The sequence below is a fragment of the Mirounga angustirostris genome, unplaced genomic scaffold, assembly GCF_029215605.1.
Source record: "Mirounga angustirostris isolate CCGP_5_RB_7025 unplaced genomic scaffold, mMirAng1.0.hap1 SCAF_2, whole genome shotgun sequence".
Taxonomy (NCBI): domain Eukaryota; kingdom Metazoa; phylum Chordata; class Mammalia; order Carnivora; family Phocidae; genus Mirounga; species Mirounga angustirostris.
The window spans coordinates 83,914,004-83,937,137 of record NW_026991710.1 but is presented as its reverse complement, the minus strand read 5'-3'; the positions used below and the strand labels follow the sequence as shown (position 1 = coordinate 83,937,137).

At 37.4% G+C, this 23,134-nt stretch overlaps 1 protein-coding gene across 8 annotated transcripts in view; it reads right to left on the bottom strand.

Annotated features, from left to right (window-relative positions):
• BANK1 (B cell scaffold protein with ankyrin repeats 1) overlaps positions 1-23,134 on the bottom strand; it is a 325,956-nt gene that overhangs the window by 29,779 nt on the left and 273,043 nt on the right. For 7 of the 8 annotated variants that reach the window (XM_064584865.1, XM_064584869.1, XM_045880678.3 and 4 more), the window contains 3 exons: positions 21,647-21,961; positions 17,168-17,473; positions 4,131-4,196 (listed from right to left, as the gene is read on the bottom strand). In XM_064584865.1, the coding sequence (XP_064440935.1) occupies positions 4,131-4,196; positions 17,168-17,473; positions 21,647-21,961 (687 nt within the window). The remainder of the gene's footprint in view (positions 1-4,130; positions 4,197-17,167; positions 17,474-21,646; positions 21,962-23,134) is intronic. The other variant, XM_064584864.1, reaches the window with a different exon arrangement.

Below are 23,134 nucleotides of genomic sequence, written 5' to 3'. Positions count from 1 at the left end.
AGGTAGTTACTGAGTGGAGATGCCTACGTATTAAATACGTAGTGCCTACGTATTAAACACATGTGAATAGTTTCCATTATCAAAAATAAGTGTTTTCCTTCATGTTTTTATTGACCTGATTCTCTTGATATATCGTTTATTTTTCCACTTTTTATGGAATTATGAACTTAGACGAATGTGTCTCGAATATAAGAAAACAACATGGAAAGCATGATAACAAATGATAACAGCAGAAGTCATTTGTAGCAAATGATATAATAATACAATGGGGAGTGGTTGGAGATCTGAATTTTTATGTGAAACATGGAGTTAAGCATGGTTTAAACATGGCAAAAATTAAAATTATATTGTGCAGACTACTTTTGAAGTATAACAGTTAGTGGCCAAATTTGACTACAATATGGCCTTCAAAAAAGTTTCTTTTGGTTATATTTTGTCTTTTGCATGGTGGTTTTGAGATTATTGCTCATTACTATTCTCACATGTTCCATTTTTAGCCATGTCTAAGGTGAGATTTAGGCAACCAAATTTTAGAAGTGCCACAAATAATTCTTATGCTCATCTAGGGTTGGGAGTCGTGGATATAGGCAGCTGGCTAGCGTGGATGTGCTCCCCCTACCTCCAACCTAACCCCATCCCCCAAAGAAATGGTTTGCCTTCCAAGAGTGACAGCAACAGCACATCCCTGATGAGATTCATTATTTAACTGTGTGACTGAGGAGATTTGTGGATGTGGCCCATAATCACAGGGAGGCATTTCCAAATGCTAGGAACGCTAAACCTCATCAGTTGCCATGTACCATATTCGAGGTAAGACTACGTTAATAATATGTGGATGATTCCAGTGAGGATAGAAAAGGCTCCTTGGCATAGTCCAAGAAAAAGATACAACAAAGGGGGAAAAAAGGTGTAACAGGTATGGGAAATGTGAGAAATCTTGACCTGAGACTATTACATGATCTTGTAAGGCAGGGGAAATTAACCAGATATTTCCATGTCTTTGAAGAAGCAGCCCTTTCATTCTTCCAGCCCCCTTTGACTTGATCATGTTCACCTAGTAGTCTTCTAATTACTAATAATATTTCATAGAAATTTTATTATTTGTCAGGGGTCTAATGAATCCAAGCATTCTAGTATAGACTTAATAGATTAAAATTAGGGGTTATAAATCAGTCCTCTACCAGCATCATTAACGTGACTCAGACTTCAAAACTCTGATCGGCTCCAAGCCCACTGACAAAATTCAGTTCTCTGGCTTGCAATGTTGATGAACAAACCCTTGAGCACCCTGGGAAGCTCAAGTTTGGGGAAGGTCGGAGAGCTGTGCTAGCAGCATATTCTGAGATATCACTCTGGCATTTTCTAATTTCAAAGCCAACTCAGGAAAACTGATTTTAAAACTGTATTTTGATGGAAATTTTTATCTGGAGGATCCAAAGTCCTCACCATTTTCCCTATATTTTTTCAGGATGTGAAAACTGAATTGAAGAAATCTGTTAAGTTTCCATGGAAATGGTGCCGATTAATTTTTTCTGTTCCTCAGGAAAATTCCTTGACTTAGCAATAATGTAACTTCCTGGCAATCCCTTGGCAGTCTTGAATGTAGGGCATCCGAAACACTTACAATTTCAGTGGGAAAATAGTTGGCTCTTGTAATCCCTTTTCCGTCCAGCATAGAGTGAAAGAATTAAATAATTTCTTTAACTTTCCTTAGAGAACCTGTCTAGTCCCTTTAGGAAATCTTGATTCTGACAAAAATTTCATAAAAGGGCCTTTTTTGTTGTTGTTCAAATAAAGAGATTATCATTGGTGAAGCAGGTACTGTTTTTCCAACTATACCATGAAATCCCAGGATAGTTAAAGAGTAATCATTAATTCAGGAATAAGCAGTTTTGATCGCCTAGTATGTCCCATGGGCTGAATAGTCATAAATATCTGAAAAGGTTTAGAGAAAAATGATTGGAGAGAATAAAGAAAAAAGTAAAATTGTATAATTTTAAAATCTTCCCAATTATTCTTAATTATCTCTTCTGTTCTCACATTAGATTCTGATTTCCCTGCAGACTGCAGTAATCAGGGAGGTTTTCCAACATTTCACAAGGTTTAATGTTCCTCTTCTCCTAGCAAGTAGAACAATATTCTTTTCTTTTCTACAGAATTACTGATATCCAGGGTTAAAAGAATCTAGGGAAACTGCTCTAAGGTGACTAATCTAAAACATCATCAATAAGTTGGATTTAAATATACAGAGAGAAAAAATTCATACAAAATTTGAGTAAAATTTTCATATCCTAGCCCTAAAAGAGTTTTAAAAATATACTGATTGTTGATCTTAATTAAACAAATTAGGTACCAAGGTATGGAGAGATATTAATCCAATAAAATATTTTATAATTAGGTTCTTATTTCCTTTCACTATTCTCCCCTCCCTTTTTTTTTCTGGTTACAGAAGGGACTATTTTTCTGTACATAAGGTGAAGAATAATTTGTCTCTAATAGACACTAGCAGCCTTTCCTTATGTTGCTCTCTGGGGGTAGCCAGAGGACAACTGGTAAGAGCTAGAATTCCAAGGACCTCTTCATTCCTCTTGCTATTTGTCACCTTCCTTCATCTCTGATGGGTTTCTTCACATTTCCTCCTCAATTTTAACAGAATTTAATTAAAACATGATAATTGAGTAATTTATTTAAAAATGCTTCAGGGAAATTTTCTCCTAAAGATCTCAAAGCATCCTCTCTCTTTGTTCTTTCCAAAACTCTGTGGGGTATGTGGGGGAGTCCTGATAGGAATAATCTCTACTTTGCTAATTCCTCAGGAACTGTTTGATTCTAATTGTAGAATGATCTCATATGGAGGCCTGCACTTCTTTCTTGAGAGAGGTAAAGGTACAGTGGAGGGATAATAACCTTAAAAAGATAAATCTTTTCCTTCAAATTATGAAATCACTAGAAATGGAAAGCTGTCAAATAGAGGTTTCTTTTCTTTTCTTTTTTTTTCTACATGTAAATTTGTAAGCAGTATATCTATGTGTTCAGGGCCAGAAATTCAGCTTCATCATGTGCTGCATTCAAGCATCATGTACTTAATTGGAAGAATGATCTAAGTACCATTTGAAGGGATGGATGAAGATCACTCGTTAAGGACATACCTTTGCTTGGAGGACAATCCATGACGCCTTACGAGCAGGTCCACTGAGGTGGAGTGAGAAGTGGATGCAGTCAGTGCCCAGCCATCTCTACGATGGCACGAAGGACACTGGTGGGGGCGGGGGGCGGTGTTCAGTGGCTACTGGGAGATACCTCTTGGTTTTATTTTAATGTGTCTTTCAATAATTTACTGGTAGCAATTTCAAGGCAATGCTATCTTGGACTGAAGTTATTTCCAAGGTGCATTGAGATTATTGATTATCAGAGCCAGCCCCCTACATCCGTCACCTTTTACATTTTTCATTTTTGAACTTTAACCAAGCGCTTATTATCAGGGGGAACATCGTAGTAAATAACCTGCTAGAGTTTCTCTTTCCCACTGGAACCAGGCACGTCAGGGAAATCTTAGAGAGAGAGGACAATTTTGCTACTGTGTGTGCTGTCTCTGTAGCTACAGTTTTCAGCTTGTTTCTGCCTGACAAGTAAGTGTTCCAAAAACTGCTAGATTGAGGGTGGAGAGCAAAAGAATAGTGAGACAAGGGTCCAATCTTTGATTGGAGTTCAATGCAGAGTACAGAAATCCCATGCTGGTCCCCTTCTTTGAGAAATCAATCATCTGTTCCCCCGTCCCCAACCCACCCAACTTACACTCCAGAGGCTTCTCTCTAATGGTCTATGAAAGCATGGTCTCCATACAGGTTAGAGAAGTTGTATCACTTGACCTTCCTACAGCCCTGGTAACAACATCATCAACATCACCACAAACATTCTCACAAGGTTGTTTCTTGCCTTTATTAATTGAAATAATTTTCTTGTATTAATCTAATGACAAAATTATATTTGGGCAAGACACTAATTAAAGAGTAAGACTAATCAGGCACACAATTATTTACTTCTATCCTCAGAGACTTTACCCAATATTCATAGGACTTCTTTAAATCTTATTTAGAGATTATTGAATAAACTGAAGTTCATGTTACTACCTTGTCTCTTAAGACCATGGAACTTGTCACCATCAGATTGTCTTCCAGCTGTCTTTTGTTGAAACACTGTAAAAAAAAAAAAAAAGCACATAATATTTACTAAACACAAGCATGAAAAAGAACAGACTGTGGAAGTCTCCAGGAAACTAGAATGTGATACCTCATTTTCCTTAGTAGCAATTCTTGAATTGTATTATTTTTGAGTAGGAGGATTATTAAATTTACAATTTTCTCATTTGCACAGCTTATCAGTCATTACAAAAAGCATTTTCTTTAGGCAGAAGAGTGTAATGCTGATGGAACACCTCATTAAACTATTTAAATCAAGATATGATTCCATTCTGATATCAGGTAAAGCTAAAAGGCGCATTTTGTTAAAAGTGATAAATGTTAAAATCACACGAAAAATTCCATTTGCACAGAAATTACTCATGCTGACTTTCTGGTGATAAGCAAGGGTAATGACGGTTTCTTCTTAAACAGATGAAAAGACTGCTGTATTTCACAGATGTAATAATAAAAAAGATACTTTATTCTTGCATCATCTAGCTAGACCTCAGACCTATTAAAGCAGCTTATTCGAATTACTTCATTATCTGAAAAGTGCTTTGTTCTCATTTATTATTTCTCGCACGAAATTCTGTGAGACAAATCAGCATTACTCACCCCATTTTGCTGATGAAAGATAAAATTGATTGTTTAATATTTATTGAGCACCCCACAAAGTTCCGTATAGCTTCTGGCATTTGTTAATGAAAAAGCTTATACCCTTTACAACTTGACTTTAGAAATTGAACATCCCAGAGTTCATGCTATTTATTTTTTATGGGTAGTCTGCATCACAGGGTTTGGAAACAGCTAGAGGCCTTGGAGATTGAGTCCAACCTCATATGTGTAAAGATGAGGGAGGTGGAAGTTTTAATAACTTATAAAAGGGCTGAGTAATTTCGCAATGATCCCAGCACTGTTGTTAGTAGAGACGTGATTTAGAGCCTCAAGCCTTTAACTTCGACCGATTGCTTGGTTCTCCACAGCACTGCTACCTCTTCTCTTCCATAACTATTTCTTTTGAAAGATAAAGATGGAGATAGAGGGAGGGGATTCACAAGAACCCCTGAGCACTGCCAGCATGCCTGGGTCTCTTGATCCTCTTAGCAGCTCACCAGACTTTCCTGGGACAATGGAGCTGAGGCATGTGGGAGGGAGCGAGCAGCGCAGCTGGATGGTGCTTGACCACTCTGATGGGAAGATGCAGCCCAGCAGTTGTCTTATATTCTCTGTCTTTAGTTTTAATATTCTTTAGACCAATCTATTATCAAGGTCACACCTGTGTTTAATCTGGATGACATCTTTTTGAATTTATAAAAATTGCCCCAAATCCTATCACATCAAAAATGATTTATTAAGCATATTTAGTTTGTCAAGACAAAGAGTAGTCTGCCCTACTGTCTTCTTTCAAACAGGAAAAGCAAATATATTTTCAAAGTATGATGTGTTTAAGAAGAGTTATACTCATGAAATAACATCATTTCTGGTTGAAAATCAATTTTCTGCTTCACGTTAGTATTTGGAAAACATGCTAAATATAACTTAATGGCAAGTTCTGGGCTTGTGGCTTGTATTTTTCCTTAAATAAAATATAATGATGGATATATGGTGTGTGAGTATATTTTAGGATATTAGAAAAATTTTTACAAGTGGTGCTTGATTTTTTTTTCACTGGCCAGTTCTAAAAAGTCTTGAAAATATGAAACAGTCTTGAAATTTTAATAACAGGGGGAGTCTTTGCGTGCTTTTTCTGTTTTGCCAATATTGTTAAGATGATAACTGAAAATGTCGAAGACAAAAAACGCTGTAGTCTGGCATCATTAATATGGAAAATAATCTGAATCCAAAGATAAATCTGGACAACAAATTCTCCAAATAAAGAGTACATTGATCGATCAGTTTTAATAATTCTGCTGCATTTTGAAGCTACAGAGTACTTGGTATTAGTTTTTCCAGATTTTTGGCATTAGTTTTTTAAAAATCATTTCACATCCTGTATGTGGTTCTGCTGACAACAAATGCCCAGGGTGCGTGAAATGCAGTAAATGCGACACAAGTCAACACTCTCTTTCGGTTTCTAGCCTTAGAATTATAAAGAGTGTTATTTATTTCTTGTTGAGATTTCACCAGGGTTTTCAGCTGGAAGAGCCTGGGATCTGAAGGAAGATTGGGAGGGAAGTTGGATGTCTGAGAAGGATGGTTATCAAAGTGCTGATAAGAGAACTTTTTAAAAGCAGGGTGTGCATCCTGTCACACCCCACAGTACAAAGGCCCTTTCTCCCTGGATAATCTCTCTTGAAATTCCCTCTTAACTCACCTCCAGCTGCACCCATTTCAATTGGTCCCCTCCTTCCACCTACACACAAGCCTCATTTCCTTACAAAGACGCAATTAGCACATTACCAAACACACTGTTTTCTTGATGCTATGGAAGTTAGGAGGTATTTTTGAATGTGAGGTAATCTTGGAAAAAGACCTATATTAACTTGTCTCCTGAAGAAAGTGCTAGTCCATCAAAATGATCACTGACTCAAACATGCATAACAAGCTAACTCTGTTAGCCTTAGGAAAAGGATAGGTAGATATAAAATTCCAGAATTCGTTAATCTTTCTTTTTTACGGTTAATATTAGCCGAAACATTTTAAATTTACCAGTAAAACCTTTGTTATAAAAAGCTTTATACGCTTTCTAGTTACCATGCTCACTGACACAAACCTTTATAAGAGGTAAATGTAAAATCCATGATATCCTGAGAATTGAACATTGGGTTATGGGTCACTCAGCTTTATATATGAAACTACATACTTCTGTACAAGATTTGTGGCGAATAAAAAGAGAGTCTGTTTTAAACATACAGAAATCGGAAAAATAACAACCTACCTATATGCCAGAATGCTAACTAACTTGGCACCGGGGAAGGGGTATAGTTTTATCTTAATGTTAACAACATATGTGACATGGGAAAATGGCTTTCCCCTCCTGGCACTTTATTTTCTTGCTGATAAAGGTGGAGCTCAGATGAGATGATCTCCGATGTCTCACTCAACTCTGACATTCTAAGATGCTACCAATTCTTATTTCCCAAGTCACTCCAGGCCCAATAGTGTCTGGATAAATTCTTAAGTACGAATTTAAATAGGGGGCTCTGTTTTGAGGAAGAGATTATTTGTACTGAGGGCCTAGACTAATAGAAAAACTAGAAAGTTGAACCACAGACCAAGGTTAATTTTTTAGAAAATATGGAGGTGATCCTGTCCCTATGTGCTTGAATTCTTGCAGGATACTATTTTTTTTTAAATCACATTTTACTGCATCAGTGTTCAAAAAATGTCATTAAGGCAATTATGACATGCATCAACATTGATGACTCTGCCTCAGTGAAATCTTATTTTTCTCTTCCTACCTAAAATTGGAATTTGAGAAGAAAGGAAAATGAATACATTATTAGTAGTTGTCACCACCTTTAAACATTAAAAAAAGCCCATAGAGAAAGAAAAACAATTTTTGAAGTTCAAAATAATCTCAAACAATGCAAATGTCCCAAATACCATCCCCATTTATCTTAAATATTGGCGGAACAACTTCTATAAAATTTTCTCTAGAATAGAAATGACACTAAATGGAAAAAAATTAGCATAGTATTAAATATTCAAAACATTAAGCAAAGCAGAACTATCAGAAGAACAGAGGAGGAGGAGAAGGTGAAATATAATGAATTCACTGGTACTATTTGTCTTTCCAGGTTGCTTTTGCAAGAACATTCTTCATGTCAACTTCATTTATGGCCTATTTCAAGCAAAGGGACCCTACCGAAGCCACCCTCCTTAAAACATCTGACAAAAGTTATTTGGAATTTCTTTGTAAGTGGCTAAGGTAATGGAAAGTCTGTGCAATAGCCAAATGCATTCATAAAGATGTGGCTTATAAACAACAAACCCCTTGATGGTCCATGCCCATTAGAAGTGCAACATAAAATGTTTAGAGCTATCACTGAAGATTATTCTCGAAACTAGAGATTTGATATAAAAAAGTGACGGATTTGTATTATGCTCTGGGTTCTCAGAATGATATTGTACACGTAGCAGCAGTGTGTTTATTATTTACTCAATAAGCTTTCATTACGTTGCTAACTGTGTAACCAACTGCAGTGTTAGGCAAAGGTAAATAAAACCCAGTCATAGTTTCCACAATGTCCTCCATTTTCATGTATTCATTTAAGCAAAGGTCAAATGTGTCCTTAGCGCCTACTGATGAGAGAGGATAGAGATGAGAAACAATCAGGGAAGGCAAAGGTAGTAATTTGACCCCTGAGGCCTTACTCTTCCTACCTTGTTCACCCCAATTTGCACCCTGTGAAAGGTAATCACCAAAAGGTGGAATGAGGCAAAGGCAAACAAACAACAAAAAACCCCACAAAACCCAAAACACTGTAAACAACCCCTTTGTCTAAGCAGCAAAAACAGGTTAAGAGAATATTCTAATCCTGTAAGTAGTCACACTGTCTAAACAAACCGAAGCTCAGAGGAGAGAGGTAGCTTCTTTGCAAATTGACCAAGACAGATTAAGCACTCCTACTGGCTTAAAACCACCATTGCATTCTGTTAGCGATAGTTACAGGTTATTAATTTGAACCAATTTATCAAACATAGGTCACCACATTTGAATAGGCACATTAGGGTTGGCATGGCCATAGACAGTGACATCAGCTACATCCTGTGAAGGCTGTCCAACTGAAGGTAGTTTACTGCCTGGGAGATATATGGAATCAGGAGTTACGATATTCTCTTCTTAAAGGAGAATACTTCTGAGATTGGTAGGGAAGGAAAGTTGGAAATCACATAACTACCGGAAGGAAAATGGCATAAACATTCTAATTCAACGGCCATATCAATTTTCCCCTAAGGAGAAAGCATGAATTTTCTTTCCAGTTTGTAATGGAAACTTTAAGTCTAATAGACATAAAAATCTTCTCCCCAAACAGGAAATCTTATTATAATTTTTTTTTCTCTTTCTAAGGAACTTAATTTTTACTAGAGTAGAATACAAACTGTTTTTATTTGCATATTTTCTCCTTTGATGCAAATAAGAATATTTCTATTCTAGAAATATTTCTTATCCAGGAAGTTGAGACCTTCCAAAAGACAGAGAGCAGTTGGTTTGTGGAATTCTGTGTAATTAGAGCCTGAGGCCACTGCAACGAGTTTATTAGCAAAATCTCCAATCCACCACTGGGCAGGCAGGTCCTCCTTCCTCTTGTTACCAGGCAGGTAACGTGTATTGAACACCTATGGCTTGCATAGCACTGGACTAGGGGTTCGTCTCCTTCCATATGATTTCATTCAGGTTCATTGCCTGATTTTTCTTTTTGACCATTTGTATTCAATAATGATATAAGTGAAGACATTACTCTAGTAACATCCCTAGTAATTTTCCTTCTGTTTGAAAGAGAAGTGGTTTGGGTTGTTGAGAAGCCACTATAATACTCTGGAAAGTATGATGAGTTCATCTTTTGGTTCATGCTTGGTGATTACCAAAAACAACCTCTCTGGCCTCTCTTTTTATCCCTCTATCAGGAAATATTGCTATCTTAAGAGGTAACCAATAGGACCTGGTCACGCTGACTTTGAACAGGCATTAAATACTAATTCTGCTATTAAGACTCCAACTACAGAAATGCAGAGTGAAGACTCAAAAAGGACAGGGCTGTCCCACTTGTTCTGTGTAGGGTTCATTATTGATAGTTCATAAATAACTTGGAAAAGTCATGCAAGATGAGATACTGGCATTTGAAACCCAAGTAAGAAGCCAAAGGCACACCAACTGAAAAGATCTAGCACGTCCTGTCTCACTTCTGGGTCTACAGAATACCCTCCATCATGGTGATTACCATTTTTGCATCCTACTCTGTTGTGCCAGCTACGGTACCTAGGTCATTTTAATTCCCATAAAAACTCTACGCAGGAGGTTTTATCCTTTTTTTTTTTTTTAAACAAATGAAGCAAGGTTATATCACTTGCACAAAGCCACACAACTTTTAAGTGGCTGAGTCATGATTCAAATTCAGTTTTATCCAGCTTTACAATCTTCATGAATTTCGTGCTGGTCCCTCTGAGGAGGGTCCTCTCAGTGTGCCAAGCCCGCAGAACATCTTGTTTTTCTCCAACTGCTACATATTTAGAGGAAAAAAGAGGTACACACTAAGAGTACTGCTGAAAGATAATGTGAATTTAGGAAATCTAATGTGAGAAAAAAGACAACTCATGTGGATAGCTATTTGATCCATCTATGATTTCATGTTCAAGTGACCATTCTCTGAAGTACTCTGTTCAGATGTTTACTTTGTCTTAACAATGGAAACAATCCATGTCATGGGTTCTCAACCTTGGCACTGTTGACAATTTGAAGGGGGTAATTCTTTGCGATGGGGCCTTTCCTGTGCCTTGTAGGAAGGATTAGTGGCATGCCTGGCCTCTACGAACTAGATGCCATTGGTACTGTCCTAGTGGTGATAACTGAAAATGTCCCTAAACGTCGCCAAATGTTGCCAGGGAGGCAAATCGCCACCAGTTAAGAACTACTATTCTAGGCCAATTAAACTTCTTACAAAAGAGATATTTAACAGACTCTATAAGCATCAAAAGTTAAGGGGAAAAAGACCAGAAATTTACTCTGCTGCTGAATGAAAATTTAAGTGCTTGATGATATTTGCATTTATTGTCACATGTAATATAAATGTCAATCTGAACCACAGTTGATTACTCTTTCTCCCCTCACTAACATGAAGGAATTGAATTTCTGGAAGATGAGACTGGAAAAGTTCTTCATTATTATGCCAGCACTCTAACAGATGGTCAGCAAAGCCCTTCGTAGGTGTCATTCAATGTTGCTGTGATGTGTTGCTGTGAGGACAGAAAACCAATCAAAACCCCTGGGTCACACAGGCAGGCTGGATTCCCTCTGAAGGACGCTTCGAGCACAGGTCTAAACAACTGTTCCTTTGCCGAGCTATACCAGCGCCCTATCAAAGAAAGGGGAGAGGTGGAGAATCACAGGGGGGATACAGGGACATTGGGCTTACAAATAGAATGATAAATATGTCCCTCTGTCCTGAGAGCATCTAGGATATACATACTAAGTCCGGAAGCTAAATGGCTTGGACAAGGTCATCCAGCCAGAGAGTAGGATCCAAGGCACTTGACCTAAGGCCTACTCTAATCCACTTGACCACATTTTTTCACTAACGAGGACAGAGACCATTCCGTTCTCTCACATATACAATGATACGGATTAATTTTCCTAAGAGATTCTATAAGGTCTTTTTTTTTTTTCTGTTTGCATTTCAATTACATTGTATGTGATCAATTTCAAGTACAAATGAATTGCAAGTGGAAAAGTTCTGAGAGCAACTGAGTTGTACTTGACATTTTGGGGTCCCAGTAGCAGAGTAGCTCTCAAAAAGGTCATACACAACTTTGTTGCTCTGCAAAATGCCAAGGGCAACTCAGCAGCAATTGAAAATTGAAAGGGAAATTACATTCTACCCCAAACCAGTAATATAGACTCTGAAGAAGGCTCTTGGTTCTATTAATTATGTGAGGGGAAAATGGGAAATTGCCCATTGATGCTGAAGAATTTTCCCCAACAGGCAGTCATCTCTTGTCATGATTTATGCATATAGTTTTACTACCAATCTATGTACACTATGCGAAGTGTTCATTTTCTTTCCTTGATTAGTCTTAAATCAAGAATTCTGTCATTAAGGAGGACTATAAATCCATATTAATTCCTCCATACTCTTGAAACTTAATGAACCTGATCTTCTGCCATATTATAGGGAAAAAAAGGTGGAGAGAACGCAACATCTGAAAGCACACAGACTTCAAAAACTTTTCATTTAAGAAAAATAAATTATTGGGCGCCTGGGTGGCTCAGTTGGTTAAGCGACTGCCTTCGGCTCAGGTCTTAATCTGGAGTCCCGGGATCGAGTCCCGCATTGGGCTCCCTGCTCAGCAGGGAGTCTGCTTCTCCCTCTGATCCTCCCCCCTCTCATGCTCTCTCTATCTCAGTCTCTCTCTCAAATAAATAAATAAAATCTTAAAAAAAAAAAAAGAAAGAAAAATAAATTATTCTTTTGTTGTTGTTCACCAAAATTAGGTTTAGTATGACAGGAGTGGAATAAAAAATCAGAAACATATCTCTTAATAAAAAACTATGGGTTTAGTTTTGCATTAATAAGTTACATTTCTAGGGGTAATAGTCGAAATAGAGCCTCTATTATGTTATGCTGTGTGAAAGGGATTAGAATGCTTAGCTGTATGTCAGTATCCTGGAACTTTGTCCCATTTTGTATGACCTCTCCTTTTCACATTAGTTGTACTTCAAACATAGGATGGTTTAACTGTCAAGACAAATACTGTATGATTTCACTCATATGTGGAATCTAAAAAATAAAATAAATGAATAAACAAAAAGAATCAGACCTGTAAATACAGAGAACAAACTGATGGTTGCCAGAGGGGAGGGTGTGTGTTTTGGGGGGTAGGGGTGTAAAATGGGTGAAGGGGAGTGGGAGGTACAGGCTTCCATTTATGGAATGAATAAGTCATGGAGAGAAAAGGTACAGCATAGGGAATATGGTCAATGGTACTGTAATAGCGCTGTGTGGTGGTGACAGATGGTAGCTACACTTGTGAGCACAGCATATTGTATAAAGAAGCTGAATCACTGTGTTGTACACCTGAAACTAATGTGACATTGTGTGTCAACTATACTCAAATAAAAAAATTAAAAAAAAACATAAGATGGTTTAAAACAAGAGAAATTTAGGAACTAGTAGATTGATATATTATTCTGACCATCCTCCAGAGTGTTAATAAGGTATCCTAATGAACCACATCAATGTGGTTTTTGTCACTTTTATCATCTTTTCATCTTCATATTCATTCAATTAATATTCCTCAAATATTCATAGTTTCCACTATAAATTCAGCACCAAGCTTGGTACCAAAAGATACAATGACGGGCAAAACCAGAAAAGGTTGGTCTCTCCCTCCACCGATCTTATGGGTCTGAGGAGGAAATAAATATTAACAAATAATCCAGAAATAAATATATCAGTAAAGGAAATTTGTGGAGAGAACCAGACTGAGGTAGGTCCAAATCCTACATCTTCCTGTTCCTAATTTTATCACCATGGGCAAGACACTGAAACTCACTGAACATCAGTTTTGTCATCTGCAAAATGAGGCTATTAATGCCAACCATGTAAGATTGTTGCATGAATTAGAAATAAGCATAAAAGTTGTCTCACAATAATTGTTATAAGGAGTAGACTAAGACTATAAAGAGTAGACAAAGTAGACTTGCCCCTTTAGAGGACAGGATATCCCCCTCCTCCTTCTCCATCTCTAATAGCTTCCTTAGCCTCTGACACCACCAGAATCCAGGAAGCACACATTTTTCCTGTAAAGTTAGTTTCTCAAAGTCATTGTCTGCCCAGAAACTGAGCAAAGACAAAGTAGAATTGCTATTAATTATAATCTATTGAGTGTATACCACATACCAAATATTGTGCTGGGTAATGGCTAATTTTATCTCACTTAAAGATTACAGCAATCCTTAAAGTAGATATTATTTTTATCCCAAACTTACAAGGAGGAAATGGAATCTCAGATATATGAAGTTATTTGCTTAAGTAATAGCAGCTGAATCTGAATACTTTCTGCAAAGCTGTAACGGGGAAACCCAGTTTTCCTCCTGTCTTCTTTTATGTGTGTCTCTTTCACTTTCACACCTCTACAGCACTCACGACACTTCACTTCAGTCACTTATGGTCACCAAATGTGCGGAGTTTTCTCCCCATCAGGAAATTCTATGACACCAGTTGAGTGTCTCACCGTTTAACTCAATTCTGACACTTAGTCAGGGCTTAGGGCTTAGTCCTACAGCGTTGCTTCCACTCTACGTCAGATGCCAATCACAAGTAGTAGATTCCTAGCTTATCCACAGCTTCCGTCTAATTTGGCTACAAATTGGAGATTCCCATGACTCCCTCTTCAGGTTTAATTAATTTGCTAGAGTGGCTCACAAAACTCAGGAAAACACAATTGCCAGTGTATTAAATGATATGATAAAGGATACCGATGAACAGCTAGATGAAAAGATACATAGCACAAGGTCTGGGAGTTCCTAGGTGATAGATATGCAAATAAATATCCAGAGTACAATTACTCAGGGTCCTGAGTGCAGGAGCTTCTATCCCCACTGAGTTGGGGTGTGTCAGCCTTCCTGTGTGGATTTGTTTGCCAACATGGTATCTCTGGGAATCCCCTACTATTAGGATTTATGGAATCTTCCTCACATAGGCACTATTGATCAGTAAGTACATGTTCAGCCCTTCTCCCTTCTCAAGAAAATGGGGGACTAGGGCTGAAGATTCTAAGCTTTTAATCATGGCTTGGTGTATTTCATGACCAGCCATCATCCAGCCATTCAGGAGCCCATTCAGAGTTGCCTCATTAGAGCAAAAAACCCTCCTGTCATCCAGGAAATCACAAAGGTTTCAGGAGCTCTGTGCCAGGAACTAGAGGTGGACACCAACAGACATGTTTTCTATGATCTCGCAAAAGCCAACATGATTTTCCTATATCTCTCTGGTTTATTTGCCTAGTTTCCTTGCCAGTACTTTCTTGAATTTCTGAAATAGTAAGTTGGGATTCTGCATCTTGCTTTCTTCTTCCGTCTCCTATTCTACATCCTTCTCTTTGGGCTACATTAACATACTCTGGATGTGCCAAAATTCCGCTACTACCTCTGTGCTCTGGCAAGAACCGGGGCAAATTAATGTTCTTTTAATTGAATGGATGGCTTTCTGGGAAATGATGGCAATTTTATTTAATAGAGCTGCCTGAGCTATGAAAAAGAGAAAAAAAAAAAAGAGGAAAGATGTGATGAAAGACTTTTATCCTGTGAAGTGCAAAGAACATCAAGAAAGAATTAGCTGATGAGGCAATGTTTTCTTAATGTGGGAAGAGAATGATCAACAATCAATAGCACAAAAGGGAGAGGAAAGCAAGTAAATTCCAGTGAAAGAGGAAAGGAATAAATAATGGAAAGGAGAATAAATCACATTGTGTAATTGAATTAGAAAGATTTCTTATAAATGCTGAAGGGTGTCAAACTTGTGATAAGTAGGGGAGATAAATAGCTTTTAAAATTTCTTAAAGGGCGCCTGGGTGGCTCAGATGGTTAAGCGTCTGCCTTCTGCTCAGGTCATGATCCCAGAGTCCTGGGATCCAGCCCTGCATCAGACTCCCGGCTCAGTGGGGAGTCTGCTTCTCCCTCTCCCTCTGCCTGCCACTCCCCCTGCTTGTGCTCTCTCTCTCTGTCAAATAAATAAATAAATAAAATCCAAAAAAAAAACCAAATAGAGAACAAGAAAGAGCTCATGGAAAATAAGAATATGACAGCCCATAAAAGGATGAGAAGATAAAATGCAAAAAATAGAACACCGCAACATAGGAGTCTCTATTTGTGGTCCTGAGAACTCCCCAAGGACTGGGATACAGAGGACGAAGTACCACTTCAGAAATTTCTCGAATACAACTAAATTCTTGTGTTGAGCTGTTTCTCTCTTCTCTCTTTAAAAAATACTTATTGGGAGGCAGTATCCTTGTCTAAGAGCTAGTAACATCCTAGATGTCACTATGCTAGACAATCTAAGAATTTCTAATTACAGCTAATCCCTGCCTTAATAATCTAGATAATTGTTCCAGTTGACATTTTATTTTAGCTGACACATTTATTAATTTGTTATTATTTTCTAATTTTTAATAGTTCCTTGAACATTATCAGCAGAACACTGTTGAGTAAATATATTGTACACTGGAAATTATATATACTCGCTAAATTTTCTTATACAAATTTCTCAAAACATAATGCTTAAGCAATAGAATGGTTTCTTTTGAACATATTAAGCACAGATGAGTAAATGTGCTTCTTTTGGGCAGGTTCGTGGTATACATTTAAATGTTCTGTTTGAGTACTTGGTTTAAATTGTTTGAATGTATAACTGATTGCTTCTCAGTTTAGTTATCCCCCAAACATTTTGCTCAAAAAATCTCTAAAAAAGTGTCACATTGTACTCTGGATATTTATTTGCATATCTATCACCTAGGAATTCCTCAAGGATGAAGAAATTGTTTTAGCCCATTTTCTCAGTACCTAGGATGGTATTTTAGCCCCAAAATGCATGCAATGCACTGATAAATAAAAGTCCATCTCTCAGACACAATGGACTTGTGGACTACATCAAACCAAACAGAGTATACAAGAATGCCAGGAAATAATAGTAGTGTAAATGTACTCTGCTGGGGCTATAGATATAAAAAAAGCTCCGGGATCTGTTAGTTTTTTTATTCAGATTCAACTGAGTAGAAAATGAGAAAGAAGAATTGAAGTGTAAAATGAAGTAGAAATTCTATGACAGATGAAGTGAATCTTAATTGGTGGGGTGAAGTACAATTATCAGAGTAATTGTGGTTGTATATCTGAGATTCTAGTTTTCACAACTTTTTAGGTTTTTAAAGTTATTTTACATGGAATTAGGAGCAAAAAGTAAAGTTGGAGCAAAAGTAAAGTATTTACCTCTTATCTTGTGTTGCAAATTATTCATAGGAGTTGAGCTTCCCTCTTAGAGAATTATAGAAAAAGTTTCAAATAGAATTTCTCCACACAAGCTGTGGTTTCATGTTCTTGGATAATTTGTCAAAATTATCCTTCTTTAATGAAGAATTAGAAACAAGAACCCTACCCATTGTTCTTGTTTTCTTTATTCATTATGTTTCTAAATTTAAAAATGGGCCAATAGAACTCACCTATGACTTGGATTTTTCATCTTTGGGGTTTTTGACCCCACTAAAAAGAGGACAATTCCTCCCACCCCCAAAACACTCGCACACACACACACACACACACCAAAAAGCATTACCTTGAGCTATGTAAGGTGTGGTTTCCTCTTTTGGAGGGATATTTGTGGGTCGAGGTGTAGGGGCAGGAGGTCTGTTTATAATAAAAGAGCGACTCCCCAATTTTTTCTTTGTACTCATATTGGCCAGTATCACGTCATAGTCACTGTCTTCAGTCTCAACAAACGTGTACGGGTCTTCCTCCTTCTCCTGCTCCTTTTCATCTTCTTTCTTTTCTTCTTCTTTGGGTTCACCTCCTGTTTCTTGTCTTGCTCCGAGATCACACCAATTTTGACTTCTTTCCGTCTGGCCTTCCACCATTTTCCCTGCTTATGAAATATTTAGATGGTGGTTACTCTTCTATTTTATGCAATATTGTTGATGTCCATCTGTCACTTCCTTGAAACTCTCCCCAAATAATTTATATATACTCTCATAAATTTCAAAAAGGAAAGTACACTATATAATTTGCTAACATATTCTCCTGCAGTTTGTAATTGTTAACTTTGTTTAAAGAAAAAGTTTGGGGGCATCTGGGTGGCTCAGATGGCTAAGCGTCTGCCTTCGGTTCCGGTCATGGTCCCGGGGTCCTGGGATCGAGCCCCACATCGGGCTCCCTGCTGAGCGGGGAGCCTGCTTCTCCCTCTCCCTCTGCCTGTCGCTCCCCCTGCTTGTACTCTCTCTCTGTCAAATAAAAAATAAAAAATCTTGAAAAAAACCAATAACGGTTTGTTTGGGCTCCTGGCTGACTTAGCCAGTAGAGCATGCAACTCTTCATCTCAGGGCTGTAAATTTGAGCCCCACTTTGGGGTAGAGTTTACTTAAAAATATAATCTTAAAGAAAAACAAAGGTTTGTTTAAAACATGGACTTCTCTGAAAACATATAAATAGGCATATAAGTATTTTCCAGATAATTTATAAGGGATTTAATATCAGAAAATCGAGTGATAAAACTAAGCCTCAAATCCCAAATGCTTTGGAAAACTTGTTTTTCAAGCAGAATATGCTAAGATTTTTTTTTTTTCACTTGAAGTTATTTCACCTTTCATTGGGCTTGCACTGGGTGTTTTGCTTAACATTCAATTTATCTGAAAATGACAGGGGGACTAGCCAAACATGCCATCACTTGGTTTCTTACAGGAAGTCTCACTGTGGCTTAACAAACTGAGGTTCCAAAATGCAACTCTTGATGTCTGTAAGACAGCATGAACTTCATTCTTAAAGAACACTGAAAGTAGGGTTTGTGAGAAGGTGGCATGGATAATCAATGACTTGAAGATTAATTCATATGAAAAGAGTAATCTTTCATGGTTTTAATAGCCAGTAAAATCTTTACATATTTTTTAAAGAATGTATTAAAATATTTTATAGCAGTTATTTAGAAGACAAAGGTATCGCGTACTTTGGTTAATGAATAAGTTGGAAAACATTTTGATGGCTCCCTGCCACACCAATGAGAATTTTATTAAAAATTAGACTTTTGGGGCACCTGAGTGGCAGAGTCAGTTAAGCGTCTGACTCTTGTTTTTGGCTCAGGTCGTGATCTCAGGGTCTTGGGATCGAGCCCCCTGTCAGGCTCCTCACTCAGCATGGAGTCTGCTTGAGACCCTCTTTCCGTCTCCTTCTGCCCCTCCCCACCCGTTCTCTCTTTCTCTAAAATAAATAAATAAAATCTTTAAAAAATTAGACTTTTGACCGATGTTTTGCTTAAAGCATTAATGAAAACAATAAAATGGAAAGAATTTCAGTTACTGACTGAAAAATCATTACTTTTGTGGGTTGTTCTGAGAGATTCACACACGTGACTGAAGGGAGAACTATTCCGCTTCCTCTTTGGTGACAATCTGACCAAAACAATTTAGGTTATTTATGGATATTTTAGTGGAAAAATGTAGAAGCTAAGGAGAAAGACAAGTTGTAGAGCAGAATAAAATATATATTATCTTAAGTAGTTCAGCCATTGTTCTGGGTAGGCTCATGAGGACTCCCCCAAAGGAGTCTTAAATCTGATTGTTTCAGTTAGTTTAAGCCAAGAAGTACTAATGACTACATGCCTAGCACTAACTTCCAAATCAGCATGACTTGCCTTTCTCCCTATGAATAATATGGTACTGAGATTTTGACTTCATGACTTCTGTTTCACTGACAGCATAACAGGTGAAACCAGATTAAGTGTGTGGGAAACATTTTTACAGTGTTTCATTTTTAGCGGAATGTGTCAACTATCTTACTTTTATCAACCCATTTCCTGAGCTGCTAACTCCCTTTGTTTCTCCACCCACCTTCCTTCCCAACTCTTTCTAAAGTTGGGCTTGCACCAGAAATAACACATTTTACTTTTTTATTTCTCAATGTATCAGATTCCACTTTTCATGTCAGAGTGGGGCTTGAGCATTCTTAATTTAAACTGTACATTAGTAAATAAAGTTGAAAATAAATCACTCCTATCATTCTAATTTTTGAAAAAAAAAATTAGAGGAAGAGTGTGTAACAAAGAGAAGACTCTTCAAAGCCGAGGAAGCCGGTTTATAGAAGTATTTGATACATTCTAATTACAGGCTCTGTGGTCTTGGGTCTGAGTCAAAGAGGGATCATAGTGATTGTTGCCTTGCATGTGTGTTGTGAAGATAAAAAGGGACAATGTGTTCTTTATAAACCAAAAAGTGTTCTATAGTGTTTTGTATTCTTGTTTTCTCCAGTGAATATGCCCATAAATCCATTATGGGGAATCTAATGCTCAGGATACGAGGAGGGGGCCTCACTTTTTTGATAATTTGAGGACATATGAAACTAGTCTTAGAAGACAGTTCTGAAGGTATCACTAGCTAAATTCAAAGAACCCATACCAAATCTCCGGCAAAAAAAAAAAAAAAAAAAAAAAAAGAAGTGGTAGCTTCTAGTCTTACTTTTTACTAAGACATTAATCAAAGAATTTTAAGAAAAAATGTTGACATTTTATTTTCCATTTACAATATTTCCTATATTAGCCCTATGAAAGATGAGATCAAAAGTAACACTGCATAGAAAGTGTAAAAGTACAGTTTTAAAATAAAAAGTGGGGATTTTTTTGTTTTATCTTGCTTTTTCTATTTGGTACTTTTCAGAAGATATATTAGCCAATGTATACTTCTGGTTTTAGATATCTGGTGAATAGTCTCTATAGAGTAGTTTCAGACCTCCTAACCAATATACTATGCATAAAAATTTACATTTGGGAAAATATTATTTATTATCAGTCCTTTTAAGAGATTTAGCCTGATAAAAGACAACTTTGCCTTCTTAACAATGTATTTTAATAGTTATATGAAATTATTCACATCTGTAGAAAGTGAGAAAATATACCAGAATTTTATTGTCAGTGTACTGCTTATCTATGTCTCTCTTCCCACCCCCAGTATTGATACACTTACTTCACTGATCTATCGCAATGGTCTATAAGAGCTTGGCTCATAGTAGGTAATCAATAAATATTTGTTGAATGAGTGAAAGAATCAGAGGCATGACCATGAGGTTTTCCATACTTTCCATTAAGGAGGACTCTTCATCTCTAAATACAGTGTATAACCTTAGTAAAGGTTTATGTTCATCAACTTGAACCTTTATAGAGACAGGCCCTTCAATGATGCAAATGCTAAATTTCATGGCTTCAAAATCCACCTTTTTTAAAGAGTGTTTATATATATTTTGTAGCCCCCTAGGGCTCAACAGCTAAGAAGTATAATGACAGAGTTTTAATAACAGATATTTCTTTCATCTTTCTTATTAAAACTTCATTGTAAGAACACTTTTTGAATGTGGAAAGTAGATATAAAATAGTGATCAATAAAGTGGGTGATAATTAGTGACTGTAGAGTGAACCTGGAGCTGGAAGTCTGTTAGGCTGTTGAACACTCCAGCCAGATAAGTCCAATACGGAAGCTCATCTTGATGGGACCTGCACCAGCCCCTTCCCCCACGCCCCCTCCCCCCCATTACACAGGTCATTCTTGCATTTGGGAAGAAATGTAATCATAGCCCTTTAACTGTTCTTCCACTTTAGCAATATATTGAGTGTTCTTAGCCTTTTCCTTTTGCCAGACAACTAAGAGTACTTTTTAAAAGGAAAGTTGTCATTTACTTTCCCACATGATTCTTGAGGTTCATTTTATGTGAAGGACTACAGACTCCTCCAAGTTTTATTGCTTTACTTATTTAAAGCTTTATAATGAGACTGTTCTAGAAGAAAGGGAGGGAGGGGAGGAGGAAGGGAAGGAGGGAGGAAAGAGGGTGAAGAGAGGGAGAGAAAAGGAAAGAAAGGAAGAGAGAGAGGGAGGGAGGGAAAGAGGCTGTGGGTGAATCAGTGGCAGGTATCTCTTGCTTGATTTCTGAGGCCTTAGTTAAGGAAGAGCAGGAAAGCTGCTCTTGGTTTTAAAAGCTGATCTTCCCTGTAACAAATCTGCCACTGTACTATATGCTATGGAAGCCTGTCAAACTTCTGTTGTTGTTTTAACCTTAAACTTACCCTGTAATGTGCAGTGCGGTGTTTCCAGTTGGGAGGCAGCAGCTACAGGTCGTGGCGGGGGGAGAGGGGGTCTGCAGCTCACGAGTTGCTCTGGTGAATTATGTTCTGGATTGTCTCCAGGAATGAACACATACAAGTCATCATCATACTCGGTCACAGAACTCCCACCTCCAACCTCTGCGAGGCTCTGCTCGGCCTCTGTGCCCAATGCATTCTCTTTTTCTTCCTTTGCCAGTTCCTCGGCCTCAGCTCCTTCAGCACGCCGCCTGTATGAAGTCCGCCCGCTTGCGCGATGAAATGCTGGGTTCTGTGTGGCTGTTCATGAAGATGGTAGATTTCATTTAAACACACCATCTGGAGGCATTTCATATTTTCTAATTTCATACAGAAGTGGTAGTACTGCTAATAAAGCTTTTATGAGCTGATATGGTAGAAAGATGACAAGCGCATAATTTTAGTGAATAGTCATTCTTGGGCTTTTAAAATATTTACCAAATGAACAGTTAAAGCTTCGTCATATCTTGCTACCTCACTATACGACACACTCATGCATACAATAACATTCTGGTTCTCTAGAGTTATTGTTTGAGCAGAGTTACATATATGTTTGTATTACTGCACTTTTATTAGAAAACAGTATAACCGGGCGCCTGGGTGGCTCAGTTGGTTAAGCGACTGCCTTCAGCTCAGATCATGATCCCAGGGTCCTGGGATCGAGTCCCACATCGGGCTCCCTGCTCTGCGGGAAGCCTGCTTCTCTCTCTCCTGCTTCTCCCTCTCCCACTCCCCTGCTTGTGTTCCCTCTCTCGCTGTGTCTCTCTCTGTCAAATAAATAAATAAAATCTTAAAAAAAAAAGAAAAAAGGAAAAGAAAACAGTATAACTGACCTAATCAGTAAAAAGTAAGTTGTGGAAAAGGTAAATACAAGGAAAAAAATAGACCTTAACTTGCTTGTAAATAAGGCAATGATTATCATTGTTATCATAATAATGTGATCTTATTAATTATATTTTAATATATAATTATCACCCGATTATACCTTAATGCTTGAAAATATGTTAATATTTTTTGGTGGAGAAGGCATCCAAATCACCAATAGTAGGTAAATCTTTCTAAGACTCAGTTCTGTCACCTATAAAATATATTCTATGCTGAAGCTTAACCAAATAATCCAAATTCCCTCCATCTTAAGAATCATGATTACATCATTTGTTTTTATAGTATACACAACAGATACCCTCTAACCACTCGGGAAGAATTGAAAAAAGATATTATAATGCAATAACTTTAAATCTTAAAATTTTTTGTTTAAATTTTCTTTATAAAAATTCTGCTTCAAATAAAGGATTCACAAAATTTTAAAACAAACTTGGAATCTCTAAATTGGAGGGACTACGTGAATTGTTGTTGTTGTCAGTGCAATAAACAAGCAGAAGATGGTTGTTTTAAAGTGTTGCTAAGCCGAGATTTGGCTAAAGAAGCCAATTG